General features: G+C 30.0%; 2 protein-coding genes across 2 annotated transcripts in view; one reads left to right on the top strand and one right to left on the bottom strand.

Annotated features, from left to right (window-relative positions):
* Positions 1 to 344: 344 nt before the first annotated feature.
* On the top strand, positions 345 to 2,925 carry LOC108692188 (MKI67 FHA domain-interacting nucleolar phosphoprotein-like). Its single transcript, XM_018200351.1, has 3 exons — positions 345 to 871; positions 2,397 to 2,505; positions 2,573 to 2,925. The coding sequence occupies exons 1-3, from the start codon at positions 743 to 745 to the stop codon at positions 2,806 to 2,808; spliced, it is 474 nt and encodes a 157-aa protein (XP_018055840.1). The 5' UTR covers positions 345 to 742; the 3' UTR covers positions 2,809 to 2,925.
* A 942-nt stretch (positions 2,926 to 3,867) lies between these two features.
* Positions 3,868 to 4,169, bottom strand: part of LOC108692187 (homeobox protein Hox-B6a-like) — an 8,043-nt gene continuing 7,741 nt past the window's right edge. The window contains exons 3-4 of the mRNA XM_018200350.1: positions 4,033 to 4,164; positions 3,868 to 3,957 (exon numbers count right to left, since the gene is read on the bottom strand). Of these exons, the coding sequence (XP_018055839.1) occupies positions 3,868 to 3,957; positions 4,033 to 4,164 (222 nt within the window). The remainder of the gene's footprint in view (positions 3,958 to 4,032; positions 4,165 to 4,169) is intronic.

Raw genomic sequence — 4,169 nt, 5'->3', positions numbered from 1 at the left:
CCAGGTGCCTTTTTATGCTGACGTTCTATTTTCACTTTCGGAAGCGATTCAATTGCATACTATAGTAATTGCTCCCTGCCAGTCATAGCAACTTCTGTCTAGGGAGCTGTTTATTTTTTTTCTAACGCTGATTGGCTTGTGCGCAAATGGCTCGTGTGCAATTGCAAGCCTTTCCTCATTTTCAGCGTCAAAATAGATCACATGATCAAAATTAACGCTTGATATTCATTAATTTCTATCACGTGACTGATTTTGATGACGAAAATGAGCGTTGAACATCAGCATGAAAAGGCACCTTGAAGTCTAATGCTTCCTGCCACAGACTTCAAGGTTGCGTTCAGGAATTACGTCCAGATAATTCCTAGCTATAGGTTATATTACGTATATTATAGAAAAATGCACTCTAAAGTTATCTAGGCGAACTCCTGAACGTAGCCCTATGTGCTTTCCACTTTGACGACACAAATATCGTTCTATTGTATTTTTGTAGAACAGAAAAAGAAAGAAGTGAGATAGGAATTTAGATAGCGTTACTGAGCAATTTATTCATTTCGCGTATGCGCACTCCATTAAAGTCAAGGCCAATATAAAGTCAGGAGAATTGCGCTACTGTATATACTGTGTCAAAAATCTGTGCTTCCTGCTCGCTTCGGCCCTCTCTCATTCTCTCTCTTTAGTGTCTTTCTCTGATTGTACTCTGCACGTGTAGATGTTAAATCTTGTTTTAATTAGTTAAAAAAATATGAAAGTAAAGAAAGAAGACGTGATGTTCAAGGAGTTAGTCTTGAGGAAAAATACTAAGAATATATTGAAGCCAAAAGCAAGTGCCAGTCTTGAGAAAGCTGTGAAAAATGTCAAGCAAATTTTTAAGGTATCGACATAACCTCCATAAAATGAAAAATTTATCGTATGTTGCTTCATCTAAATAATTTTTGGAAGTTCACAACGAGATTGATCACTAACTTTTTTGTTTATTAGAATTAGAATTTTAATAACCAGATATATACATATATATATATATATACATACACACCTTTGGATCCCTTAATACACACCTTTGGATCATTCCCTGCGCATTTATTTTCTTTGAAATATAAGAGCACTTTCAAATATCAATCTCTTTTATATTCATAAAAAAAAGTTTGGCATTTAGAGAACAAATTTTGTACATGCCAGCCTTAATTCTTGCATATCCTTTAATTAGAATAACTTCATTGAACTTTCTGGATTCTAAATGATCAGTGTGTATAAAATACATTTTTATAACTAAAAAAAATTTTTTTCTTTATTCTCATTTCTTATTTACACTATGGGAATATTTCGCGAATTATCACCATAACAAAAAAAGAATTTAACCCTAAAACAATATATTAGCTTTTAATAAACATGATAGTTTTTGGTCCTTGTGCTGTCTGTAACATTATATATTATGTTGTCTGTAATATTAAAGCATTTAAAACATTTTTAAAATAAATTATAAGTTTTTTTTTAACACAATAGCAATAATAAAGTGCATTGTTTAAATGCAATATATATTCACAATTTATAGCCATTCATGCATATTAAAAAAACATCATTTTCAGATTTCTAAATACCTAAATTTTTTGGACAGTCGACATTTGAACTATTTTTTCTTTTGTAGTTTGGAATGTCAACTTTAAGATATTAAAACATATTTTTCTTTTAAATGTTTTTGTTTCAGAGTTTTACATTTTTGTTTGAAAAGATGCATTATTCTTATTTTGTTAACTTTATTTATGTTATAATAATTTATGTATAATTATTATAAATATACAACTTTACAAATACTCAAAATATACGTAAAAATCGTTTCATCATTTTTATATATGTCGTAACAATGTTAAAATTATATTAAATAGCTAAGCGTACGTTTTGGCTGTGTATTTTGAGTCATCCTCAGTGAATCTATTAAAATATAATAATTTATAAATACGGTATATTTCATTAATATAAATTCTTGCGAATGAAAAGAGCAATCATGGTCCATGAAAGAAGCAATCAAACAATTTATCACAAAATCATTCAAATACAGTTACATAGTTGATTGGCAGAATCACATGAAGCATGGCAACATATTTTCACCAAAACGAAAAAACCAAGAGACTTCAGCATCAAGATTATGATAGCCATCTATTAATAATGCAAAAAATTTTTCAAATGAATTAAATGAAAAAATTAATGACTGTATGATTGACGCAGACATGTTACTACTGTATATCGTCCAAAGAAAAAAAAGACTGATTCCCATGGCCCCATTATTTGCGTTTTATTGTTTTAATTGAATTCATTATTGTTAACAGGAATTCATTATTGTTAATTTTTGAATTGTAAATTGTTTTATAACTGCAATAAGTTTTATAAAAATATATTTTTAGACTGGAAAAAGTCGCGGCTATGGTTATGTTGAATTCCTTCACTCACAAGTTGCTAAAATTGCGGCAGACACAATGAACAATTATCTAATGTGTGGCCGATTATTAAAAGGTGTTTAAAATATTGTAATAACACTGTTAATTAATTGTTTTTCATTATTTATAAATATGTTTTTTAGCTACATACATTCCACCCGAGAAGCAACATTCTGGATTTTTCTTAGGGATAAATTGGTCAGAAGATAAATATCCTAGACTCAAAAATAGAAGACGAACAACTCTAAGTAGAAACCTTCTTCAAAGTGCTGGAGATCATGAGAAATATGTTCAAAGATTGCTTGATAAACTTTCTGCATTAGAAAATAAATTGCAAGAGAAAGGAATCAGCATAAAATTTCAACCCGTTGACATATAAAAAATGTAACAAACATTTAAAAATGTAATTCAGCTCTAGTTTATTTATAATTAAGATTAATTTGTAATTTGTATTTGTATTAAATAACTTAATAAACAATAGGAAATTATTTTATAATACAGAGCTCTACTATACCTATAACATTATTATAATAAATTTAAAAAATTTTATAAGTTATGTTTGTATCTATAAATTATTTTTTCTCCAAAAACAAGTCCGCAGTTTCTTAATTGTCAGAACTATGACGACTTCTGCATATGTATGGGACTTACAATTTTAACGCCGCGATTCGAATGGTTTATCAGAAGAGATTGATATGATAAAGATATCGATTTATCATTGCGTGCTTTCTAATTGTTAACACATCGTAACACAACGTATACAGGAATGTACAAGTGTAACATTGTGTACGATTCAATTGGAACAGAATGTGTACGCTGTGCACGGTTGAGATCCGTTTCGGATAGAGTTAGGCTCCACACAATAAAAGGAACAGAGAATAGAGAACAAAGAATAAGAATTTCAATCTATCAGAAACTGTGTATTCCACAATATGATTTCTGATAGGTCAAAATTCTTATTCTCTATTCTCTGTTCCTTGTTCCTCTTATTATGCGAAGCCTCTTAGATTAAATGTAGCTTTTTCCGCCTGTATTAAATAAAAAAAATAAAAATGCCGGCCACTCAATGTCTTCCAACCTTTATATTATAGCTGCCGCAGTTAGTAATTATATTATATTATAATTGTCACTAGAAAACACCAGCTTACACAGCCCTCGACTGAGTACAGATGTGTAGTGTTATGTAGACGATAATGGATAATTGGAACGCAATTTGTATCGCCGAGTGCACGAAAATGTCCAGAGATATTGAAAAGCATCCATTATTTTCCAAGAGATATTGGCTCAAATCCATTATATCTTTTGGATAAATATAAAATCGAATCTTTGGTACAGAGAAATAAAGTATACGTAATTCTTTACGCCATAATCGTCACAAATATAAATTATATACAATTAAAATCTAAATATATTGAATAACGAACTCGAGAAATATATGTCACGATACAGTGGTTGCTTCCTGTATGTTCGCCGTGTTTCCTTTCGTTCGTTTCCATTTCATACGTCTATTCTGAAACCACACTTTTACCTGTAAAAAAAATATTTAATGATGAAAAAACAAAAATTCTATATTTTATTATTTTTATAATTGTTTATATTGTACCTGACGTTCCGTTAAATCCAATGCTACAGCAATTTCATAGCGGCGCAAACGTGTCAAATAATTACTATGTGCGAATTCACATTCAAGATGACGGATCTGTTGCTTTGTAAACGCAGTTCTCTCTTTTCGCGGCTTAT

This window comes from Atta colombica, unplaced genomic scaffold (assembly GCF_001594045.1).
Source record: "Atta colombica isolate Treedump-2 unplaced genomic scaffold, Acol1.0 scaffold65, whole genome shotgun sequence".
NCBI classification, from domain to species: domain Eukaryota; kingdom Metazoa; phylum Arthropoda; class Insecta; order Hymenoptera; family Formicidae; genus Atta; species Atta colombica.
This window is presented reverse-complemented; position numbering and strand designations above follow the sequence as displayed.